Below are 24,941 nucleotides of genomic sequence, written 5' to 3'. Positions count from 1 at the left end.
TATTTTCTTAAACAAAAAATTCCCTTATGTTTTACTTTGTCTATTCTTTTGTTTATTTACTGTGTCCCTTTTATTTGTTTTACTAGTATTTTGTCTTTTGCTTTATGTGCTGTCGTGAATCCTGATCATTGCCACTTCTTTTGCCGTCTCCAATTTTATATATATATTTTCTGCTTAATTAAGCTTTTGATCTCTTCCTTCCATGGGTCACTCCTAAACGATGCTCAGTGCCGGCCCTGCGTAAGTTCAAAATCAGCCATAATATTAAAGATCTTAAAAAATGCCTCATCCGTTGAATTGTCAATACTGCAATAAGCGTATGATTTAAGATCTTAAAAAATGCCTCATCCGTTGAATTTTGTAATCCAAAAAACCAAATCAAACGTATTAGCTAGAATTCAACGGACGCATAGATCATTAGGGCGAAAACAAAGGATAAATAGATCATTGTCCTCCTAGATGGAATATTATATAGATAAGAACCAGCACTCAGCAATAATTACAAACACCGAAGAGTTGAGTGCTCCAATAATACCATGGAAGCTCAAGCATGCTTCATGTTTATTACCTTGTTTTTCTTTTGGGTATTGCATTGGCTTGCAAAGTATTATTACAAACCAAAAACCACCCTTTCTCACAAACTACCCCCGGGACCAAAGAAGCTACCTCTGATAGGGAACCTGCATCAACTAGCAATGGCTGGTTCACTTCCACATCGTACTCTCCGAGACCTTGCCCTTAAATATGGACCTCTCATGCATCTCCAACTTGGTGAAATTTCTTCAGTGGTTGTATCCTCCCCCAACATGGCCAAGGAGATAATGAAAACCCATGATCTTGCTTTTGTGCAGAGGCCACAATTTCTTCCTGCTCAAATTTTGACCTATGGTCAAAGTGATATTGCTTTTGCTCCATATGGCGATTACTGGAGACAAATGAAGAAAATATGTGTGTCGGAGCTTCTAAGTGCCAAGAGAGTTCAGTCTTTCTCTGATATTAGAGAAGACGAGACAGCCAAATTTATAGAATCAGTTCGAACATCAGAAGGTTCACCAGTCAATCTTACCAATAAAATTTACTCCTTGGTAAGTTCTGCTATTTCCAGGGTAGCATTTGGTAACAAATGTAAGGACCAAGAAGAGTTCGTGTCTTTGGTTAAAGAATTGGTAGTAGTGGGGGCAGGATTTGAACTTGACGATTTGTTTCCTTCGATGAAACTTCATCTCATAAATGGAAGGAAGGCCAAATTGGAGAAGATGCAAGAGCAGGTTGACAAGATCGTGGATAACATTCTCAAAGAGCATCAAGAAAAGCGTGAAAGGGCACGACGAGAAGGCAGGGTTGACCTAGAGGAGGAGGATCTTGTTGATGTTCTTTTGAGAATCCAACAAAGTGACAATCTCGAGATCAAAATTACGACCACAAACATCAAAGCTATAATATTAGTAAGCAAAACAATAACACATTATATTACTCTCCTAATCTCCTACATTACAAAATTATGGAGAAAATTGTTTGCATGACATCTTTTTGGCACTCCTTGAGGTCATCTCAAACGCAGTTACTTACAAGAATTGTTTAAAGTTAAGCAACCTTGTTTAACCAATTCTAAACAATAGAAAACATACTGTTATGGATCCCCAACAGATTCATTTGTTTTTATATATGTCCCCCCTTTTTCTCCAAAAATTTATGATATCTTCATTTTACCATTAAACCTATTTGAAAATTGTTTGACTAGGACGTATTTACTGCTGGAACGGATACTTCAGCATCAACACTTGAATGGGCTATGGCAGAAATGATGAGAAACCCAAGAGTGAGGGAGAAAGCACAGGCTGAAGTAAGACAAGCATTTAGGGAATTGAAAATAATCAATGAAACAGATGTAGAGGAACTTATATACTTAAAGTTGGTGATCAAAGAGACATTAAGGTTACACACTCCTTCTCCTTTATTGCTCCCTAGAGAATGCTCTAAGCGAACCATCATTGATGGATATGAAATACCTGTCAAGACTAAAGTCATGATAAATGCGTGGGCGATTGCAAGAGATCCCCAATATTGGACTGATGCTGAGAGGTTTGTCCCAGAGAGGTTTGATGGTAGCTCTATCGATTTCAAAGGAAATAACTTTGAGTATCTTCCTTTTGGAGCAGGAAGGAGAATGTGCCCAGGAATGACACTTGGTTTAGCCAACATTATGCTTCCACTCGCTCTATTACTCTATCACTTCAATTGGGAACTCCCAAATGAGATGAAACCTGAGTATATGGATATGGTTGAAAACTTCGGATTGACAGTTGGAAGGAAAAATGAGTTGTGTTTGATTCCCATTGTTAATGATCTTTGACACTGCACGATTGATATGGTTGGAGGAATCAAGTTTCTTGGACTCCACTAACCTATTTTTACATTCAGCCTTCGATTATCCTTCACTACTATTTCCTTTTTCTTATACTTGGTTTGAAGAGATTTTAGGAGCTATTCTAGCACAATGCAAATATAATATAAATATTTATATTATAAATAAATTGTAGTTCCTGATAATATAGTAATGCATTAATAGTCAAACAAAGGAATTACTTTAAGCTATCCAGTTCGCATTCATACCATATTTTATTTTTGGCTGTGCATTACTGTTGGAAAATCAATTCCATTTCTAATGAATATGCACATAATGGGTCATCGTTTTTTTCTTCTTCTTTAAACCAAGAGCAATATATTATGCTATGCATTATACTCAAATTGATTAATTTGGGTCAGAGAAACCTTTTATGGAGATCATGAGTCATGTCTAAATTCAAGACCCCTCTCTTTGTTCATATCAATTGGAAATTCAACGTATCAACAAAGCATTATATATTATATTGAGAGAAGAGTTAAGAAAACTTTTGGGGGGGAAGAATAAAAAATGGCGAGTAACAAACGAAACTGGATTTTGGAGGGGGAACGAAAAAAATAAACAGTTAGTTTTCGAGGGAGGAACCAAAAAAACAAACACTGATACGCCGTATTGTCTGTGGATGGGATTTGAAGTTTGGATGTTACGAGAGTCGCTCCGCATAAGCTGTAGCAATAAGCTCAGTAAGACAGCTCATATTAAAATAGCACGAAACATCTTACAAGAATTCGTCATATATTTTTATAAGCCTTTTCAAATACTCTTATAAGTACAGATGAGTTTGTTAATAAACTCTTTTAAACGGGGCTTTATTGTTATTATTTTTTTTGCATCCTCAATTTTATAATTTGAACTTTTGCTTTCGATTTTTTTTAACTGTTGTCAAATTTTGTTTTTTATTTACTAGTGTTTTCTTACATTTAATTCCGTTTCAGCTCACTATATATTTTAAGCTTTATTCATCAATTGGGCATTTTTTTTAACTCGATACACATAATTTTAATATTTATGTCTTTATATAATAATTTTTATTTTTTAAAATAATTTGCTCACACTGACTTTGCCACTGGGTGAAGCGAACGGTTAGAAGTTAGAATTTAGACCTGCAAAAACCTTTCACCAACTTGAAAAACCCAAAATCAAATTCAGAAATTCTTTGCAATTTATTTTAAAGAGGAAAACGGCTCCAAAGTTGTAGACCTACATTTCACTCTTTACACTATTTATTTATTGCTTCTTTTATTTATTTTTATGTTATTTAATTATAACACATATATTAAGAAAAGTAGTTAAACTTTTCATTATATTAAAATTAGTTATAATTAATTTCTTATATTTTCTTATTTATTCCTTTAATATTTTATAGCTAATAATATATAAGTGGAACATCATACAAGTAACCAAAATTCATAAATCTTAAAGTTTTAGGTGAAATGTTGTGTCAAGTTTACTTGTGATTTATAGGAGATTACTTTTTTGATTTTACTCCTTTAATTTCTAAATAATTGATATAAAAACCGATAGTTTGATCAAATGATTTACTTTTAAACAAATATAATGAAATTGACGATAAATTCAAATATGAAGATTCTTGTATCAAAAGTTATTCTAGTAATGAGTTCACATATGAAAATCTAAAGTCTTTCTAGCTAGTAACATTGTGGTGTATCCTATTGTCGTGAGCTAACATCGAACACTTAAGATTCATTAAACCAATCAGGCTCTCTCCTAAATATCAACTCGTTTATGAATTAATTTGGATAAAAGCATTAGGTGAAGAACTTGCGAAATATTTCATTTTCAAATTTATATTATTAGCAATATCTCCCCTATTGGTGTTTTAACAAATGTCAACACTGAGCATACTGCAAATCATGCACGATTTACAGTTAGCTTGGAATGAAGGCTAGAGAGATGTTACTTTTGAATCAGACTCACTCGTTTCAATTCAACTTCTGCAGAATCATGATTTAAGAACCCACCCTTATACTTCGGTAAACAGGAGAATCAATCACTTCAAATCTCTCCCGTGGAATCTCAACTTTAGGCATGTCTTCCGAGAGGCCAACTTATGTGCGGATTGGCTCCCGAGGCTAGCTCCTCCTCTATGGCTCGTTTGGTTGTTGTAGAATCTTGTCCTAGTCAAATGAAGCACCTATTGAGCGATGATGCCAGGGGTGTTTCTCATACTAAGATTTAGTTCTTTCTTTCCATTGCTTGTCTTTTATTTCCACTGAAAAAAAATATATTGAGGAAAGTTGATTGCTCATTTTCACTATTATACTTGGTAAATTTTAGAATTTTCCGTGCCTTAGATAATTCAGTTTGGTAAGACATTAAAAAAAAGAGAGAAAGATGAAAAAGGCTAATTTTTTTAAAAAGCAAAATATTTCATTATAATAGATGCTTGAGATAAAGAATAAGTTGTCCCGAACTCAAGTATTAAATGATACAAATGTTTTTTTTAAGTTTAATTATCTATTTAGTTTTTATAGTTCTAAACTTATCTTTTTTAACATCTATAATTAATAAGTTAATATTTCAATCCCTGAAATTTGATAAATGAATTTTTTAGATCTTAAAGTTTAACTCCATTAATTAATAAGGTCTTTGTCGTTAATTTTTTTTAACTTCATTAAAAGACCTTTTAAAAATTAAAATATAAAATTTAGGAACTAAAAATTCAGTTATTAAATATATAAACTAAAAAAAATAAGTTTAAAAATTATAAAAATTAAAGGTAAAATTATATTTTTAGTCCTCTTATTTATTTTTAATTTCGATTTTGGTCTCCCTTTAAAATTATTGACAAATTTTGTCATCTTATTTTATCCAATCATCCAATCTTGTTCTCGAATCCATATATAATTGGATGTTGATGTTACAAAGAAATATTGACGGTCATGTGTTACGTTCTCATTGGATAATGACTGTCATATGTCATGTTCTGATTGGATGTCAACTTCATGAAAAATGGAATACATTGTTGTTATCATTGGTCAATCAGAACATGTGACAGTCATTATTCAAATAGAAAATGACACATATCAATAAACATTCTTTAACAATTAACGTCCAAATCTAGATTGGAAGATCAAAATTGAGTGATTGGATAAATTAGGAGGATAAAATTCGTCAATAATTTTAAAGGGAGATTAAAATTGAAATTAAAAGATCAACTTTATAATTTTACCAAAATTAAATGAGTAATTAATTTTTTTTAATAAAGAGAGGGGCAAAGCCCACTACACAGCAATTCTACGTGGCAAACTTATGCCCTCAATATAAGTCCACAATACATGGTTACACGGCAACGGTGGTTGTCAGGCTAAAGTGCTAAACAGATAAGACCCAATATGGGAGATTACGGGCAGCCACGAGCAGCAAACCTCAGCCACTGAATCGGCTATGATACCAACATATTGACATCCCTGATAAGGAAAGGTTGACTAACATATATCCCACGTTGATTAACAAGTAATAATTGATATACTTAATACGTCTCATATATAGATATATTGATAGATATAAATATGTAGATAGAGTGCCAGAGCAAGGTTTTGAAAATATATATCGATGTTACCTAAGCAATATCTAGAAAGAGTGAAAGTAAACGATTTTGGGTGCTTTTTTAGAAATATTTTTAGAAGAAAAAAATAAGAAAAAAAAAATAAAATGAGTTTCTCCATTAGTTAAAATGAATTTTTTATTAATTAATTTGTAGATGTCATCTTATCTTTTAAAGAAATTATATTAGTGAGCTTCTAAAAATTAATTCATGAAGAGCTTATTTTTGTTTATGGAAAAACTCATCTCATCTTTTTTCTTCTTATTTTCTTTTTTTAAAAATATTTTTAAAGAAGTTTATCCAAACAGATTTTTTAGAATAAGCATTTTTAAAGTTAGTGACCAATATTTAAAGTTTAACAAGGGTAAATTGTTTACTTTAACGTAAGTTCAAAATGAGCACTAACATTAGAATATCTATATACGTATAAGATAGTTTTGCTAGAGTGACTTTATGAGCCTAATAGTTATTTTTGTTTTTAAATTTGTTTTCAAAAAATGAAAAAAAAAATTTAATCATTGAAAGTGAAAAAAATACAACAAATTCATTTATTCATTAATTTTGGTTTATTAATTATAATAAAAGAGTCTATGTGACACACTCAAGGACGAATTTGTCTATGTTTTACATATTCTGAGACGAAAATAGTTATTTATCTAAAATATAATTTAATTTTCATCTTCCTCACATTTTTTAATCATTGCAAGTATAACAATACAATAAACACTTAAAAATAAGAAAACAAACATAAGTTAAAACAAACATAATAATAAACATCATATTGATTAATAAATATAATTTATCTATTACTTTGAAATTTCTAATGTGACTATATCTTATCCAAAATATGAGATTCAAATAAAAGTAAGACTCGACTTAAATTTTTCATTACCTAACATTATTACAAGAGAAATTTAGAATAACAGATCAAATATACTTTTTAAACAATATTATATTTATTATTATATTTGTTTTAACTTATATTTATTTTCTTATTTTTAAATATTTATTATAATGTTACATTTATAATGATTAACAAATGAGAAAATAAAAAATAAATTATATTTTAAATAAATAATTATTTTTATTTTTAAATATGTAATAAGTTGACAAACATAAATTCTTTTATTAACAATAACTCATGGATTACACAAAACTAAAAATTACTATTTATCCTAGATAACTAGCTAATTTAAATGTGTATATAAATAAGAACTAGCACTCCGCAATAACAATCACAAACACCAGAGTTGAGTGCTCCAATAATACCATGGAAGCTCAAGCGTCGTTCTTGTTTATTAGCTTGTTTTTCTCTCTGGTGTTGCATTTGCTTGCAAAGCATTATTACAAGCCAAAAACCACCCTTTCTCACAAACTACCCCCGGGACCAAAGAAGCTACCTCTGATAGGGAACCTGCATCAACTAGCAATGGCTGGTTCACTTCCACATCGTACTCTCCGAGACCTTGCCCTTAAATACGGACCTCTCATGCATCTCCAACTTGGTGAAATTTCTTCCGTGGTTGTATCCTCCCCCAACATGGCCAAGGAGATAATGAAAACCCATGATCTTGCTTTTGTGCAGAGGCCACAATTTCTTCCTGCTCAAATTTTGACCTATGGGCAAAATGATATTGTTTTTGCTCCATATGGGGATTATTGGAGACAAATGAAGAAAATATGTGTCTCGGAGCTTCTAAGTGCCAAGAGAGTTCAGTCTTTCTCTCATATTAGAGAAGACGAGACATCCAAATTTATAGAATCAATTCGAATATCAGAAGGTTCACCAATCAATCTTACTAGTAAAATTTACTCCTTGGTAAGTTCTTCTGTTTCCAGGGTAGCATTTGGCGACAAATCTAAGGACCAGGAAGAGTTTTTGTGTGTGCTTGAAAAAATGATATTAGCGGGGGGAGGATTTGAACCTGACGATTTGTTTCCTTCGATGAAACTTCATCTCATAAATGGAAGGAAGGCCAAATTGGAGAAGATGCATGAGCAGGTTGACAAGATCGCAGACAACATTCTCAGAGAGCATCAAGAAAAGCGCGAAAGGGCACTACGAGAAGGCAAGGTTGACCTAGAGGAGGAGGATCTTGTTGATGTTCTTTTGAGAATCCAACAAAGTGACAACCTCGAGATCAAAATTAGTACCACAAACATCAAAGCTGTTATATTGGTAAGCATACGCAGCAAAATTACATGCTCTAACAAACGATTTTTCTTTAATTGCAGTGCTCTCCCCTTCTCGCACGTTACAAAATTATAGAGAAAATTGTTTGCATCACCTTTTTTAGCACTCCTTTATGCATACAACATACTAGACTTGATCAAGAAGTTACAAACATCAAATAAGATATTCATTGATAAAATCAAGTTTTTAGAAAATTCATGTTGAGGCATACGTGGGTTCCCAAACTATTAGTGTTTGAAGCAAATACCCATCTCAAGCAATCTTATTTATTTGCAAACTCAATATTTAAATTAAGTTTCACAAGATATTTTAATTAATTTTTTATTTTTTTATTAACTAACAAATTTGTTTGACTATTCGATAAAGAAAGTTTAATTATTTTTAATATTTTTTATTACATGTTACTTGAAATAACAGTTTTTTAGAATATTATTTTATAACTCTTAACTTTTATATTTTTTTATTTTTATCTTTGATATATTTATCAAATTTTTATATTACTTTTTTTAAATAAATTATATTTTATATTATTTTATATTATTTTAGTTATTTCAACATCTAATTTTATCAAATCTTTATAATTTATCAAGTTAATTATTCAACTTTTAACTATCATTTTGTTAGTTTTGTTGAAGATAACCTAAATCTTATTTCTTTACCATTAAACCTATTTGAAAATTATTTGACTAGGACGTATTTACTGCTGGAACGGATACTTCAGCATCAACACTTGAATGGGCTATGGCAGAAATGATGAGAAACCCAAGAGTGAGGGAGAAAGCACAGGCTGAAGTAAGACAAGCATTTAGGGAATTGAAAATAATCCATGAAACAGATGTAGGGAAACTTACATACTTAAAGTTGGTGATCAAAGAGACATTAAGGTTACACGCTCCTTCTCCTTTATTGGTCCCTAGAGAATGCTCTGAACTAACCATCATTGATGGATATGAAATACCAGTCAAGACTAAAGTCATGATAAACGTGTGGGCAATTGGAAGAGATCCCCAATATTGGACTGATGCTGAGAGGTTTGTCCCAGAGAGATTCGATGGTAGTTCTATCGATTTCAAAGGGAATAACTTTGAGTATCTTCCTTTTGGGGCAGGAAGGAGAATGTGCCCAGGAATGACATTTGGTTTAGCCAACATTATGCTTCCACTCGCTCTATTACTCTATCACTTCAATTGGGAACTTCCAAATGAGATGAAACCTGAGGATATGGATATGTCTGAAAACTTTGGATTGACAGTTACAAGGAAAAGCGAGTTGTGTTTGATTCCCATTGTTAATGATCTTTGACACTGCACGATTGATATGGTTGGAGGAATCAAGTTTCTTTTACTAAGGAAATAAATGTGTTTTAAAATCGCGTCTAGCAATATGCATGTCTTTATTGTTTTAAAAGCTAGGTTATCTAACTAGCCATCCGAGCTATATTTTTATACTAGTGTATAATAATCTTTGCTGAATTTTATGGTTTACTCTTTCCAATCTTTATACGCGAATTATATATCAGGTCAGCAACGATATTACAGATTCTTCCAGCAATTTTTGTTTTACCGGAATTCCTTACGACTTTAGTGAAGATATGATAATTTCTTGCAGATTTAAATTCATGGAAAAGTTTATATATGCTAAATGGAGGTGATTTATTCACCAAACAGTTTGCATAAGTAAAACTAATCTCCGACGATAAGTGACGTCCACGTACAACATGTAAATAAATTGTTTATACTAGTCGACTCGCAATTCTCCTTCGGTTGATTGCACCAGATTTTTAATGTAAGGGTCCATATACAATTTATTTACTTTTTGTATTCTCTGTTAATTATCCAAACAAATGTAAAAGGAAAAATCTATTTTTTTTTTCCTTCTTACTATCCATCGTCCAAATTTATTTCTTTTATATTTCTCTTCTACTTCTACTTCTCTTGTTTTTTCCTTCCCAGTTTTTCTTCATCCAAACATCGCCAAAAGCCAAGGATGTGGCTATCGTCGTTACTCCAGTTTGAATTGTCATGTAATCGACAAGAAAAGGATCCACCTTTGTATTATGCCAATTTTCTTAATGACGAAACTTCATATTTAAAGTGCTTAAACTAAAACGGACAATTTAGAACATTCAAGACTTGTAGAATGGCTAATATAATAAAATTAAGGCTAACTATAATATCATTGAAAGAAAGAAAGAAAGCAACATACAGTAAGAGATCACTTTAAATATTATATGAAAGTTTATATACCAGGAAAGAACAAGAATTTTAAGTCCTAATCAGAGTAATAACATTTATGACTTCACAGCTATGGAAACAAATAATAATTAGAGAAAATAAACTATACGGCTGCAACCAAGCCAATGCCTCGAAAAGATACAAGCAGGATCATTTGGCCATCTTGGCTCTCACAAGAATGATCAAACAATCCAAAAAGAAAGAACAAACAAAATACATGACTCGGAAAACTTTCATTGAAAAAAACCGCAATCATTGGAAAGTAGTAACAGACTAGAAGACTGATGCTTGGTGCCACCACGTCAAACTCTTTAACCTTAAGATAGTCACCTTGAAAGCAAAAAATGAGAGATGCTAAACTATCAAGTTTCACCAGTAAATAGGGAGATCAGTAGCCCCCATCCATTGGAGGCATACCAAAAGGAGGCATTGGTGGCATCCCCATTCCACCCATAGGTAGTGGTGGGGAAGGGGCATAGCCTCCCCCCATTCCTTGCATAGGAGGTGCTGGCAAAGCAAGCGGTAGCAACTGGGCATACATATTCTGTAGATCATTGGAAACATTGTTAATTTAATAATCAAACAATATAACTGTCTTGTAAAAGGAGATTTGAAAAAGGGTACCTGCTGAGCAAGTACTTCCTTCTCCTCCTTTTCCTTAGCTTTCTCCTCATTTTGTGCTTCAATTTTGTCCTTGATAAGCTCATCTACCTTGCCTGTATACTCTCGAATAAACTTCAAACAAAAAAACATTTCAAAATTTTTAGCAAAAAAAGAATATATTTCATCTGTTGATAAATATAACCACAAACAAATACATACCTGTAAGAGATATGGAAAAGCAAAATCAATCATATTGTTCATCCAAGATAGCTCAAGAGCAACATCTGGCCGTATAATATCATAACAGACAAAGAGGCATGATGCAAAACACTCTTTCTTTCCCTGCAAATCAATATAATCCCTTTGTTAATTAAAAGAAAAGAACCAGCACTGGAGGTGAAGAAAGAAAGCAGCAAAATAATTTCTAAGTGAAGCAGGGTCACTGCACTATGCCAAAAGGTCTAACCTAGTTAGTATCTAATTTACGAATACTGGAGTTTGATATCTTAAGGAAAAGGACAAGAAAATAAACACCTGCTCAATAAAGTAGATAAGCAAATCTTCTGAAAGTTCACGGTCACCAGATTGAGAGCATGTTTCCATACAGTCCTTGTAAAGATTGTCTTTCTTTGACAAAGCAATGGATTGCTTCCATCTTCCTGCTTTCTTGTAAATGTAGGCAGCTACACGCCTCATCTCAAGAAGTTCATGCTTCTCAATCTGCTCATGTATTGTTGAAGCCAATCAATAATAATTCAAACATTTTAAATTTTCCATAACTTCCTGATCTCAGATTTTGCTAATTGTCAAAATAAGACAAAAGATAACCGAGATTCACCTTCTGTGCAAGACCTATCTGATCAAAGTTGTCATGCAAATCTATTGATTCTCGGAGTCTGTCGTAGTCTTCTTCCTCAACATAAATTTCATTCAAAGCTTCATTGACAGCGGACACATTGTTGCTTTGAACTGCAACCATGTACGGCTTAACTAATCTAAGGTGGCCAGCCTGAAAATAAAAAATCCAAGCAACAAACAATACTATTACAGAATAGCATTTGAAACCAGCAAATTATCTCTCCAAATAAGATTGAAACTGTAGTCATTTGGCAATAGGGTATGAAATTGCAGACCTTCCGCATTATATCTACTACACGAGTATGGTCCACACGAAGAGCAATCACATTTAGCATATCATTTATTACATCTGGATGCTCTTTGAAGTAGAAGTGAACAGCCTTATAGTACAGCTCCACACTTGCAACTTTAACTATCACATCTTTGAATTGCATGTGGTCCCATGCTTCTGGAGAGTGATTCATTACGGTGGTTGCAGCATTATCAAACTCATCATATTGGATGTATAGGTATGTAAGTTCTTTCCAATGCTGTTGTTCATCACATGCTCGAATAAGCTTTGGAATATTAAGCCGAGTTGAGAACAACTTAATGTGTTCCATTAGCTTCTCAGGACGATATCTTGCATACAGAACTCCCAACTCAGTAAAGATACCCATATGTGCACGCTCCAATCCTAACCCACTCTCCATTAGAGATATGAGTTCATTGAAGCATCCTCTGTTCTGATAGTACTCGCTAACCTCCTCCAAATCATCCACCTTCAATATAAAACAGATAGTAAGTATTCAGACAAGGTCAAAAGGTTAGACAAAGCAATCAAAAGTTTTTCTGTCACTTGTTTTTAGTATTTTGCTACTAGCTACATCCTTTAACTTGCATTTAAAGGATTTCCAACATGGGAAGATTTGTGTAGTAATTTTGGAGTGAGGAGGGGGCAATCATTCCTGCAAGTACAAATTCCACATGTTAAAATACAAACTAGAAAATGGTGTCACCTGAATGATGACATTGAGACCACAAATCTGAGCTAAGCGGAATTCCTCAGCATCGACACAGGCGAAACAAACTTCCTTCCATGTTTTTGAACTATTTGCTTTCCTGGCAGCATCAACAGCACCTTGGAACTGTTTAAGCTTCACCAATGTGACTGCCAACTTAGCCCAGTTAGAAATAAAAGCAAATATAATTTTGGCAGCCTCATACAAAGCCTCATCATACAAGCGGTCTCCAACATTTGGTAAATTGGCAACATTTGGCATCAGTATAAATTCTTCAATTTCTCCAAGGTGTTCAATCTTAGCATAAGCATAGATGAGCTCACTGTCCACCTTGGGCTCTTTGGTATTCTGCCTAACCATGAGAAGATACTTTACCAGGTCATGGTATACATCTGCATCTTCAGCAGCCTTTATAACCTCTAAGAAATGAGTTGAATCATCTGCACGAATGAATGACTCAATTGCATCACTCACTAAGCCTTCTCTAAGTTGTGCTTTAGCCACCTGGCTCCAAACAGCATCTTCTTCAACCCGGAAAGCAAACTCCACAGCACGATCAATAGTCTGAAGGTTATCCAGCAGGACATTAACAGCCTGAACATTCAAATTAAATTTCTTGAAAATAGAAAATGCCTCTTCATATAGTTGTGCTTCCACAGCCACCTCCCCTACTGCAGGCCCGTCAAAGTTGTCCAACCTATTTATGTAATCCATAACTCTAGAAGGATCTGCCTTGACTGCAGTAAGGATCAGCAAATTTTGCAGATTGAAGTTTCCACTAAAAGCAGAATTTTGTAGTACAATCTTTTCAAGAAGCTCAATCAACTCGTGAGGAAGATCAGCAGTCATAAAAGCTTTCACCGCAGCTGAAACTTGATCAGGACTCTTGCTTTCAGGCAAAGCAGTAGACACCACTTGATCAATCAACAGTCGTCTAAACTCATTCTCAGGATTAAGAACTTTCTCCCAGAGGTCGGAGTCCATCCTTTCGACAACATATCTGACACAAACATTAGAAAATAACATGAGTGTCTCAGACTAGCATTATAAAAATATGAAATACAATGACAACTTCCTGCTGAAGCTCACAGTACACACCTTGCTTGAAGTTTGAACAAGGAATTTTTATTAGTAACATTAACAAGCTCATCATCACATTGCCCTCTTCGGTAAGCAACAACAGCAAGGGTCGGATCCCGCTTTTCACAATATTTACCGACAACGCGAGAATCGTAGTATGGGTTGGTTGTGAGAAAATGCTCAGGATTGTTGTTGCTGTCAATAATGATTTTACCCAGGGCATTATGTACATGTACATCCTGGCTTCCTTCACTTACAAGATGCTCCAAGAATTGAGTGAGCAAGCGGAGACGATTCCTATGCATAAAAAATTAAATGAGAAATGAACATGGCAATGATAGTGGAGATGAAAGATAGAGAGACGCACCTCTTCTCACATTCTTCAACTAAAGGCTCAACTGGCAGGAGAGAACGAACTGAAAGTATAAGACCTTTAATAAAATCTTCAGGGCATTCATCATCTAACAACTGCCCTACTACTAGAGGAGCGTTTCCAGGATTGACCTAAAAGCCAGAAGTTCAAAGTTTAGGTCACAGTTTTAAAACTTTCCAAGAATGATTTGAAGCACACCCATATGCTACAAGGATCACAAAATCAAACACAAACCCTGAAAACAAAGTTACCTTTTGAACATAACCTTCAATATAGCGAAGCATGTTGCTAGTATAAAGATAATGGGTGAGATCCGGAACAAAGCCAAAACGATCACACACATTAATCAATGGACGTGCATCTGGAAGCTTGGCCTCCATAAGAAAATTCTTTGTCTTCTCCGCATCATAAAAGTTTGATTCTCTAGTAACGCGCTCTACCTCCTTAATTTGCCCAGTTTTAGCAGCGGCCTCAATGTACTTGAAGTGAATATCAGGATCCTCACTTTACAAGACAGAACAAAAAAAAAATTACAAAAATTGAAAGAAAAAAAAAACAGTGAAGCAGACCAACTAGTGAACTGAGGTCATGTTCACTCTCCAATAAGAAAGAAATACCTGGAGCTCAAGTATGCACCCAAGAAAAAGTATAATCCTTCATAGGATTTGAATTGTTCAAAGAGTTTAATGCATGCATCAACACCCAACTGCTCAGAATATTCCTTAGCAGTCTGTAAATCATGTATTAGTAAGATTCTCTTATAGATGAATTGTGGAATTCAAAAAATAAAATAGAACATGAATCTTATGGCAACATTATACAGAAACAGTACCTGCACAATTATTTGAAGATTGCCCCTAAGATTGACAAGTAAAAGATCTTTCATACACTCAAGTGCCCATTCTCGAGAAAGGGTTCCAAAGAACTCAACTAAACCCTGAAATACATTATAATCATATTGTAAGAATACAATATATATATATATATATATATATATATAATAGATTGTCATTTGAGCAGTTGCAATCAAAACCTGTGGCTCAATGGCATGTGTATTCACAATGACACGTTTGATGTCAGGCAACTCAGTATAATGCTGCACAATATACAGACACGGTTCAAGAAATATTCTAACAAGAGATCATTATACTGTCATCAGAACTTAAGAAGCAAAGAACCTGAAGAGCCCGTATGAACAGGCCAGCCTTTTCACATAGTTGTCCAATACGTGGGCGATCATAATGACTGAACATGCCATTGGCCAATATAGCATCAGCAACATTTGGAAAGGTCACAAGATTAATTTCCAGAACCTAAAAATAAAACATGGAAAATTGAGATTTGAAAAAAATCTAAATATATCACCATCTGATTCAGTTCAGGGACAGAGATAATGGCACAGAAAATAAAAAGAACCTTTGTTTGAAGATATCCATGTTCAGGAAGATTTGGCTTCAGTACATCCAACAAAAAGGCTGTTGCCTCACGGATCAAATTCCTCTGAAAAGTAACATAAGAAATATATAAACAAGAATTCCAGTTCACAAATAACCAAAAAAAGTGTAAGCAAGATAGTTATAAAAAAAACCTTATCAAAACCAGTTTTAAGAAAGAAAGGTTTGTATTCTTATAATTATTATTTTTCGTTTTAAATTTTCAAAAATCATTTTTTTTCATTTTAAATTTTCAAAAAGGTGCAGAAGGAATGCAGTGGGATAAAAGGAAAACAAGATTGTATTTTAAAATTACAACTGAATAATAATTATAAGAGAACACAATGAACCAAATATGAAGTTACTAGGGTAAACTGCAAATAAACCTGAAGAAAGAGATCTGTTATGGTGTTGTAGTCAATGGGGCATCCTCCTTCCATTTGAGACATCATCAGAGCAAAATTTACAGCACCCTGCAATCAAGAAAGTATTAAATTATGCTATACATAAACCAAAAAAAAATCAACTTGGATGCTAAAAAAATTAAACAAATCAGATTTCAGAGAATAGAATATATAGATATTCTTAAAACGAAAGCAACATAAACATGAGGAAACCATTTCCAATTGGATGCATTTAACTTCCATTCATGAGGTGATGCTATTTTAAGCAAGCTATGGTATGCTCAGACTTCAGAACAAAAATAAGTGCATTTTGAAGGTGAAGCAACTCAGATAAAGCGTAATTGAATTAAACATTTGTTCAGAAAAGACCTTCTCACCTGGGGGTCAGTTCGTAAAATTGTTTGAAGAAGGAACATATAATCAGGTGTGTATCCAACCTTCATCAAAGGAAAAGAAAAGAATGCATCAGACTGATAGTATTAAAAAAAACAAATTTAAAAACATTTAATCACAACACCAGCATTTTTATGATTCTACTAAACTAAAACAAAATACCTGCTTAGAATATATCAGGATCTTATCAAATTCCCTCCTCTCTGCAAAAGCTGCAACAACTTTCGGTGTGGCTCTAGCTTTGATATAAATTTTCAATGCAAGGTCATTATCCACTGTCTACATTATTTGCAAGCCTCATAAAAATTGGGAAAATAAAGGATAGAAGTGCAAAACACAAATCAGGGAACAGAGAATGAGTTCCATTAAAAGGAATTTGGATTTTCCTTCCCCAAACACCCAAACTGTCCATGAAATAAAACTAATAAATAAGTTCATATGAAAAAGATAAAACAATTTAAATTTCTGTCAGGACCTTCACAAGGTCACCTAGCTCCTCACTGCATTCAAGTTTATCCTCTGCTAGCCAATTTTCTAAGAGATTCTTTTTGTTCTGATTTACAACAAGCCGTGAAAGTTCCAGTGACTCAAAAGCATTCAGTTTTCCCATGGTTAACAGAGTTCCAAAGTATTGCAACAGCGGTGGTGTTTGCCCAGCTTGCACAGGTACACTCTGAAAGCAAATGAACAAAGGCAACTCAAGAACTTGAGATAGACAGCATATTAACATATTAATGTGGTAGTCATTAGGCACACCCTAAATTGAATGCATTGACTTACCAAGACCAAGAAATATGAATGGATCAGTATGTGTGATGCGTAAATACCTGAAATTTAGCAACAGTGTCAGGAGTACGAAGTACTCCTTGTGGCGATTGTGCAGCAAGCTCTGCAGCTTCCTTATACTTGGTCTGAGCAAATAATTCTTGAAAACGCTTAACAACCTGAGAAAAAAAGAAACATAACAATAACTATAGGTACAAAAAGAAACATAACAACCTGAAAAGAAAACCCATGCTTCCCACAGATTAATCAACTAGGAAGAAAAAAAAATGATGGCTGGGGAAAATTTTATGTCAAAACAATTCAAGTTACTGATCTATGTTGCCGTGCACATATTTCACGCAAACAGTATACTTCTTTGCGCATACTTCTGATCAAGATTCTCTCAGGCATCAAGAAATTATAGTTTACAAACTGTGACCTGTTCATTCTGGTATTCTCTGTCAAAAAATAAAAACAAATATACAAGCAGATGCTACTGAAATAAATAATATATTTTTCATCATTTTCTTGCACTCTTGTGCTAATTGTCTTGCTGATAATTGCTCTACTCTAGATGACACAGCTGAGATGCTTTCAAGACAACTACAACCGATTGAGACAAAAGGCATGTAATGATAAATCCTCTAGTCAAGTATTCCTCTGTCAATAGAACATCAGCCACTTTAAAAGTCAATACATGAAGTTTATAAACTTCAAAAACTTCAGATAAAAGTACAAAATTATCAAATGCAGCTCAAGTTACCAATTCTTCTGCACCAGGGAGGTTTCCTCTTTTAGCAAGACTAACAGCAAGTTCCAAATTATTTAACTGCAAAGTATCCAAACAAACATTTAGAAGTAAATGCCAAAAAAGATATCCATGTAGCCAAAAACATGGTATAACGCATTAAATACCTGGCCACTAACAAAAGGTACAATGGTTGCTTCATTCACAGTAGCGAGCAACACCTGGCCACGTCTATTTATAGCATAAAAGCCCCCTTCTGAAGATGCTTCTGTGGTCAAAAATATAGGATCGGGACTGATTCGATTTCTGTAAACTGCAGTGGCAGTCTCTAGATCATAGACAAATAAAAGCCCAAGTTTTGTGATAACATATATCAAGCCATACTTATTTGAAATCTGCATAATAAAACAAGTCAAACTTTCAACATAATTTTTATTGGGAATACGAACCATAAAGTTTACACTTATACCTGCATTGATACAGGAAAGTCATCAGCAAAGTCTGGAGGGAAGAAGAGATCTGCTTGCTTTTTTGAAAATGATGGCTTGCCTGATAACCAATGCCACCATATACCAGAAGGTAGCAAGTAAATGATGAGTAAGAGGCAAGAACATATACTACGAACAACAGACACTCTATTGAAGCTCTATAGTAACATTTTGTTTTTTATCTCCTATTTTAATCATTAATCACTGTATATATTATCCCATTATCTCCTCTTTCATTAATTAATTAAAAGATATTAAAAAGTATTTATTTTTAAGATTTTAAAAGAAAAAAACTTGTTATACCATTAAGTAGGAATGTGCCAACTGGCCGATAAAGGATAATCTAGCCATGCTTTTACCTGGCTGGGCACCAAGTTCAATGGCATGCATCTTTGACGTAACCTGTCCAGCATTGATGCTCTTTGATGCAAAACAAATAAGAGTTGAATCCTTATCATTACCAGCAACCTACATGTAGCAAATATCAAACAGCATTCAACCTACAAGCCACACAGCTGAAATCCATATTAATGAATCACAAAGAAGACAGAATTACCCTAAATGTGGCAAATGAGGCAGCATGTGCTTCAAGAGCCTGGCTCCTCTGCTGATCCACAGAGAAGAGTTGCATATTTCCTTTTACAAGTTGTGGTCTCTGTAACCAACAAATAAAATTCCATCACTCCAACAAATAGGAAATTTAACACACCCCCAAAAAAACATAATTAGCCAATTAATTTATGCAAGAAAATTAACAAATTTGTACAAATTTCTGGAATCTACTAAAAATAACTCATAATGAACATGGGCACAAGGCCAGAATTTACAGTATGTTACAGTATTTGAGCCATATCAGTAGCCACAAATACAATTCTTAATCAAGAGGGGCAGAATGTAATTTGTTTATGTAACTATTGGAGTATTGGTCAAAAAGTACCTTTTGTGGCTCAATACATTCATGCACATACACACAAACACACATTCCTTATCCTTTATGTTTTTTAGTGTTAAACTTATTCTAATCATAAACATATTCTGACTCTCATAAAACAAAGCAACAATGTTTCGTTACAACAAAATGGAAAGACCAATCACATGAGATGCATAAACAATCATAGTGAGTGCAAAACAAGGTTTTGGAGTCCTATAAACACTTATAGTGAGTGCCACATTCAATTCATACTGCATTTCAATTAAAAAATTTTGCAAACTAAGCAGCCTAAGCTTTACTTAACAGGAAAACTCAAGGGGAAAATAACAGAATTCCAGAAGATAGAAACAAAAGTTTTATAAATAACAATTTTCTTTGGTAGGTTTTATAAATAAATTTTTAATATAATATATTTTAAATAGACAGATTGGAAGATTTATTAAATGTGTCGTGAATGGATTGGATTTTACATACATTTTCTAAAAATCAAGAATCGATTAATGGATTGTTATGACGCATCCATTATAATCCGATTTAAAAAAAAAAAAAATTACCCAAACCTTCCATTTTGCATCCCTAGTTACAACATCATAATTTGTAAAATGTCTACACAAATGGCTGTAAAAAGATACCAGTAATTGACTATTTTCCAAGAAACTATTGTAATGTCCTCCTCAAATGGTCACAATCAACCCATGATATAAGATTGACAAATTTTGCAACTTATTAGTAACAGAACACAAACACAAGAATAAAACAAGGGGAATTGCTCTTTGCCAATAACTCCAAGTGCAAGGCCTCAAAGTAGCTATTGGAAAGGAAATACATACATCAGAAGAACCGGGGGCAATTCCAATCAAAACCAACCACTTTTCAGTAGGATCACAACGATAGTTGATAATCTGATTATTCGCCAAATTAGCTGTTCGGTCAAACACCTTCACTGGCTCACCATCACCTAGATAAGAGAAACGGTAAAAACATTAAACTCACTACTCAGAAAAGTCCCATCAATAGAACACACATAATAGAGCATAACATGAGCCACAGTCAAACTTATAGAAAGAAAGTAGAAAGCAACAAAACAATACATCTTAGCTTTACCTTCAATTGACCAATGATACACAGATGACTGAGTCACTATGCCTAGTGTCTTTGGGGTTATCCACTTCCAAAACACAACCTAAAGGAAATAGCGCACATCACAACCAATTAATCAATTAATAACGATAGACAAACACATTATCCGGGAATCACATCATTAACAAATGTTACAACACCTCACCTGTTGGCCCATTTGATACGATTTCATCTTCGCTTTGGATTCAATGTTAAAAACTTGCAAATGATCCTGAGTACTGCCTGGAACATGAGCTGCACGGAGAAGAAACAAAACAAAACAAAACATTGGGTGATCGAATTGGAATCATATAACGCAATCAATCGAAGGCGCCAATGGTTGGTTACCTTTAAGCGCGAGAATTCTGGTGTTAGGGTTCATGAGCGCGGAATCGGCGGTGATAGGGCGCCGGAGAGGCTGCATTGGCATGGTCATGTCGATCATGACGACGCTGTTCTGCGGCGCGGTTTCCCTGACGCAAATGTACTTGTCCGATTCCATGGTGACGTGCGTGAAAGTGATGAATTGCGGGTTGATTCCGACACTTGCCAACTGCAAAAACGAAGAGCGTATCGGAGAGTCAGAAAACGACGAGAGAATGGGCAATGCGGCAAGGCATTGCGGGGAAAACGACGAGAGAGTGGCGAAATGCGGACCGTTAAGGCTTCGCGCATGATGATGGGGGCGTTCGCGGCCATGGTGAGCGGGGATGAATCGGAGGGGAATTGGAGTGTTAGTGTTGCGCTGCGAGATCTGAAGTAGCAGCAGAGAAGGCCAAGAACGAGAGAAGAAGAGTGCTTAGAAAAAATTAAAGGATCCTTTCTAAAAAAGTTATTTCATTCAAATGCGCGTTGATAATGTATGCAAGATCTTATTTTCTTCTCTGTCTACTTTCGAGGGTACATTCGTTACAAAATTTAATATAAAGAGTGCCATAAAGTTATCCTCGTCTGTCATTGTCAACAAAATAACCTGTAAAAAGTTTCCAATCATTTTATTTGACAAATTCAAATTCGTGTCTTATGTTATTTTTTTAACCATAGGATAAATTTATTGTATTTTTTATCTTTTTTAAAATTAAATTTTTAATTTTTATCTTTTAGAAATTATCCATTTAAAAATAAAAATAACTATTTAATCATATAAAATATTTAATTTTATTTCTCTTCTTAAAAAAATTAATTTTAATCTTTTATTTTACAATAATACAAAAAAAAGTAATTTTATTTTTAAAAAATTACAATTTTAATTGGATCTTTAATTTTAATTATATATTTTTTATTTTAATCCAATTGAATCCTAGATTTTACATATTTATAAATAATTTCATTAATTAAAATGTAAAAAATAACTATAGCTAAAATTAAAAATTAGATCAAAATTAAGTTTTTAAAATAGAAAGCTAAAATTAGGTATTTAACAAAATATGAGATTATAGATGTATTTAAGCCTCTAAAATAACCAGGAGGAGGATCTATGTGTCCCCCAACTAATTTTTTGGATTGATTAATCTGGAATTATCAAAAAAATAATTTTGAATTTACTTTTCCAAAAAACTTCACAATGTTTTGTTTTGATTCGTAGTTATGAAAAAATAACCAAATATTAATCATTATGTGCAATGTATTTTGGCAAACGAAATATTTGAGCCAACTGTATCCCATCTAGGCATCTAGTTTGTGCTTTATTCACTGCCCTGGGTCCTCCCGCTCATACAAGCAATAGCACGCACACCATATGTTTGATTAATTGCGTCACCCAACACAGAATAAAAACGGTTTCTCAATCACGAACTGTACCTCGGTAGTGTTGAATGCGGATGCACTTGAGGCAGTTCTTTCGCGAGGCTGTTAAACGGGTTAACCTTGCAAGTGCAAGCTCGTTCCTATGCTCGTCGCCGCGAACAATTTCCCACCAAAGTTTCTCACTGCCTCCACCGTGCAAAGCTCATTGACTCCATTAGACTCACTCTACGCTCCAACACCCCCAACTCCTCCCTTCCCTCTCTCATAAACCACCGTCTTTTGGACTCTTTCGTGGTCAGTCATGCACTTCGCTCTGCTCCTTCTGCTGATTCCGCTCTCTCCCTTGTCCATGCCCTTGAAAAAAGTTCCCATTTTTCCCACACCCACCATACGCTCCATGCACTTGCCACTGTTCTTGTTCTTGCCAAGTCTGGTCGAAGCTCTGAGCTCAAATCTCTCGTTGATGATATCCGAGCTAACCGGTTCGGCTCTGTTCAGATCAGTTTCATGAATCTCATGCAGTGGCATGCTGCAGCTAGGGACCTTGATACTGTTCTTCAGGTGTGGGAACAGTATGCACTCGAGAATGACCATCTGTGTACTGAATCTTATAGCATTGTTATGACTCTTTATGCTCAAATGGGAAAGGACTTTGAGGCTGTTCGAGTTTTTCACAGAATGATTGATGAAGGGTCTCTTCCGAATTGCAGAAGCTATACAGTGATAATCGAGCACCTTGTGAAGTCGCGGAAGTTATCAGAGGCATTGGAGGCTTTTAACCTGTTGCCTTCAATGAGGATCAAACGCACCTTGAAGCAGTACTCCGTTCTGCTTGAGGGTTTTGTAGGTAGCAAACAGTTTGATGAAGTGAGAATTTTAGTTGAGGAAATGCTGGTTGATGGAATATTGCCTAGTAGAGGTATGGGTCTGTTGCTGCAGCAGATGAAGGAGGAAGGAGTTCTTGAAGGCAAGGAGCGATTATTGAGAGGAATTTTGCCGGATGCGAGAGTCAGGAGTGTAAGTTATTCTATTGATAATGGTGATGAGGATGAGGATGAAAATGAGAAGGAGGGCAAAGATGAGAATATAAGTGATGCTTGTCAATGTGATCATGTTGATGGAATTCATTTAAAACCGTGGATGGACCCACGGGCTTTGGCCAGTGCCTTGCGGAATTGGAGTCCTGATGAGGTAGCAGCACTAGAGAATGCAAACTTTGTGTAGACAACAAGGCTGGTTTGCAAGATGCTTAGAATTTTCAAAACTCCAGAAGCTGCATGGAGTTTCTTCTGTTGGGTTGGCAATCAAGGAGGATTTACTCATGACATATACACGGTACAAAGAATCATGACCCTTCTAGCACGCCATGGACATACTGACTTGGTTGATAGACTCATTTCCAAGATCCAGAATGGAGGGAATGAGACTGCCATTCAGCACCATCAGGCTGATCATTGACTTTTATGGGATTTCTAAAAATGCTGATGCTGCTCTGAAGGTTTTTAATGATGATAGAATACTTTGCGGTCCTATATCAAATGTTAACTTGATGCTTCTGTATTCCTCTCTTCTAAGAACATTGACAAAGTGTGGAAGAAATTCTGATGCCCTGGATATGCTTGATGACATGATTTTAAATGGTATTTGCCCAGATATCCAGACATTTTCAGGCCTAATGCAATATTTTTCACAGCTTGGAGATATAAAAACAGTGCAGAAGCTCTTTGCAATGGTTAGGCAGAGCGGTTTAGAGCCAGATGCTTATTTGTTTAAGGTATTAATCCAAGGTTATTGCAAGTCAGAAAGAGCTGCACTAGCATGTAGACTATTTGAAGACATGAAGAATTCAGGTTTGGTGCCTGACTCTGCCACCAAAGAGTTGCTAGTAAAGAGCCTATGGAAAGAGGGAAGACGAAGAGAGGCTGCTGCAGTGGAAGAAAGTTATGAGGAAATAAATACTGTCCTTCCACTTGCATTGCAGGGTCATGTATGGACTGTCAGCTCTGCAGATCTCACAAGAATTTATAATATTTATTCAAATTCTTCTGCTTAAAATGAGGGTTAGAGTAATCCATAGTTCTCTATACAATAGGTATGGATTTCTTCATGCATGAAATCTCAGCACACATTATTACAAGTGAAAAACAATCAAGGTTTTAAAAAACGGTTTACAATTTCACTTATTGCCAGGACCACAACAGTGGTCGCGTTAGTCTGCATTTTTCTGCACTATCAAGGATTGTGATGACTGCAATCACCGTAACTTAAAACCTTGAAAACAATACCCATAGTGGTGGGAATTTTTTTAGACAGGGAGGCTGGGTGCAAAGGTTTAAGTTTCTATATTTAGTAGAGTTCTGAAAAATTGTTGTTGGCTAGGACGTGAGTTGATTGATACTCAGAAATGAGCTATTGTTCTTATGGCTACCAAATGCTTCGGTGTATCCACTTAATCAAGAGCTAGAAGTCATGCTTGGCTTTGCTTAATCACAAAATTAATGAAGCTCTAGTTAGCGTGTGGAGAGCTACATTCAGTCAGTTGCTGACTTATGCAATTTGCAGGGCATCTCATAGTTATCAATTTTTTAATCGTTATGGG

The 24,941-nt window shown here is 34.6% G+C and overlaps 3 protein-coding genes and 1 pseudogene across 4 annotated transcripts; 3 read left to right on the top strand and 1 right to left on the bottom strand.

Annotated features, from left to right (window-relative positions):
* Positions 1-482: 482 nt before the first annotated feature.
* Positions 483-2,570, top strand: LOC114421098 (cytochrome P450 71D8-like). The gene is made up of 2 exons (XM_028386895.1): positions 483-1,445; positions 1,742-2,570. Exons 1-2 carry the CDS (start codon positions 537-539, stop codon positions 2,351-2,353), a joined length of 1,521 nt encoding a protein of 506 aa, XP_028242696.1. The 5' UTR covers positions 483-536; the 3' UTR covers positions 2,354-2,570.
* Positions 2,571-7,197: 4,627 nt separating this feature from the next.
* LOC114421088 (cytochrome P450 71D8-like) lies at positions 7,198-9,677 on the top strand. The gene is made up of 2 exons (XM_028386884.1): positions 7,198-8,151; positions 8,857-9,677. The coding sequence occupies exons 1-2, from the start codon at positions 7,243-7,245 to the stop codon at positions 9,466-9,468; spliced, it is 1,521 nt and encodes a 506-aa protein (XP_028242685.1). The 5' UTR covers positions 7,198-7,242; the 3' UTR covers positions 9,469-9,677.
* A 691-nt stretch (positions 9,678-10,368) lies between these two features.
* On the bottom strand, positions 10,369-21,477 carry LOC114421078 (clathrin heavy chain 2-like). Of its 2 annotated transcripts, XM_028386873.1 has the most exons (30): positions 21,254-21,477; positions 20,945-21,149; positions 20,763-20,851; positions 20,582-20,660; positions 20,308-20,435; positions 19,103-19,201; positions 18,906-19,014; positions 18,528-18,607; positions 18,226-18,453; positions 18,074-18,139; positions 17,373-17,489; positions 17,021-17,218; positions 16,708-16,824; positions 16,530-16,589; positions 16,135-16,221; positions 15,732-15,815; positions 15,494-15,628; positions 15,349-15,411; positions 15,148-15,252; positions 14,933-15,045; positions 14,567-14,819; positions 14,310-14,446; positions 13,961-14,239; positions 12,860-13,862; positions 12,137-12,622; positions 11,842-12,012; positions 11,538-11,723; positions 11,223-11,345; positions 11,025-11,135; positions 10,789-10,944 (listed from the first exon to the last, which is right to left on the bottom strand). In XM_028386873.1, exons 1-30 carry the CDS (start codon positions 21,293-21,295, stop codon positions 10,789-10,791), a joined length of 5,109 nt encoding a protein of 1,702 aa, XP_028242674.1. In that variant the 5' UTR covers positions 21,296-21,477. The 2 variants fall into 2 exon arrangements, with proteins under 2 accessions (XP_028242666.1, XP_028242674.1); XM_028386865.1 differs by having other exon boundaries at positions 10,369-10,944; positions 15,148-15,411.
* On the top strand, positions 21,294-24,525 carry LOC114394981 (annotated as a pseudogene).
* Positions 24,526-24,941: the final 416 nt, after the last annotated feature.

Source organism: Glycine soja, chromosome 1 (assembly GCF_004193775.1).
Source record: "Glycine soja cultivar W05 chromosome 1, ASM419377v2, whole genome shotgun sequence".
In the NCBI taxonomy this organism is placed as follows: Eukaryota; Viridiplantae; Streptophyta; class Magnoliopsida; order Fabales; family Fabaceae; genus Glycine; species Glycine soja.
Note: the sequence above shows the minus strand (reverse complement) of the source record. Positions and strands in the feature narration are given on the sequence as shown.

Excerpts from the sequence above, each read along its gene's own strand:
- LOC114421078 (XM_028386865.1), bottom strand. The coding sequence starts at position 21,295 with ATGGCCGCGAACGCCCCCATCATCATGCGCGAAGCCTTAACG. Across the intron at positions 18,608-18,905 it reads TGAACTTGGTGCCCAGCCAG|GCAAGCCATCATTTTCAAAA; the intron begins GTAAAAGCATGG and ends ATTGGTTATCAG. Across the intron at positions 15,629-15,731 it reads ATGGATATCTTCAAACAAAG|GTTCTGGAAATTAATCTTGT; the intron begins GTTCTTTTTATT and ends TTTTATTTTTAG.
- LOC114421098 (XM_028386895.1), top strand. The coding sequence starts at position 537 with ATGGAAGCTCAAGCATGCTTCATGTTTATTACCTTGTTTTTCTTTTGG. Across the intron at positions 1,446-1,741 it reads ACATCAAAGCTATAATATTA|GACGTATTTACTGCTGGAAC; the intron begins GTAAGCAAAACA and ends TTGTTTGACTAG.
- LOC114421088 (XM_028386884.1), top strand. The coding sequence starts at position 7,243 with ATGGAAGCTCAAGCGTCGTTCTTGTTTATTAGCTTGTTTTTCTCTCTG. Across the intron at positions 8,152-8,856 it reads ACATCAAAGCTGTTATATTG|GACGTATTTACTGCTGGAAC; the intron begins GTAAGCATACGC and ends TTATTTGACTAG.